This window comes from Penaeus monodon, chromosome 33 (genome assembly GCF_015228065.2).
Source record: "Penaeus monodon isolate SGIC_2016 chromosome 33, NSTDA_Pmon_1, whole genome shotgun sequence".
In the NCBI taxonomy this organism is placed as follows: Eukaryota; Metazoa; Arthropoda; class Malacostraca; order Decapoda; family Penaeidae; genus Penaeus; species Penaeus monodon.
In genome coordinates, this window is record NC_051418.1 from 35483289 (window position 1) to 35483501 (window position 213).

At 41.3% G+C, this 213-nt stretch overlaps 1 protein-coding gene across 1 annotated transcript in view; it reads right to left on the reverse strand.

Annotated features, from left to right (window-relative positions):
* LOC119594436 (ralA-binding protein 1-A-like) overlaps positions 1–119 on the reverse strand; it is a gene marked incomplete at its 5' end in the record, with an annotated part of 1634 nt that extends 1515 nt beyond the window's left edge. The window contains 1 exon segment of the mRNA XM_037943497.1: positions 1–119. Within this exon segment, the coding sequence (XP_037799425.1) occupies positions 1–119 (119 nt within the window).
* Positions 120–213: the final 94 nt, after the last annotated feature.

The window sequence follows — 213 nt, forward strand, 5'->3', positions numbered from 1 at the left end:
ATCTCATAATTTCTGCTCTCTCAGCTTGGAGTTTGCGCATGAGATCGTGGTTCATTGAGAGTAATTCTTCGTGCTCTGCCTGAACAATGGCTTCTTGTGCAAGCAGTGTCAACAATTCACTATCACCTGTGGAAGTGCAAGAGACTTTAAATTACTTGCAAGAGAACAAAAGAACACATGGAGTATACAATAAAAAACACTCACAGGCATGGC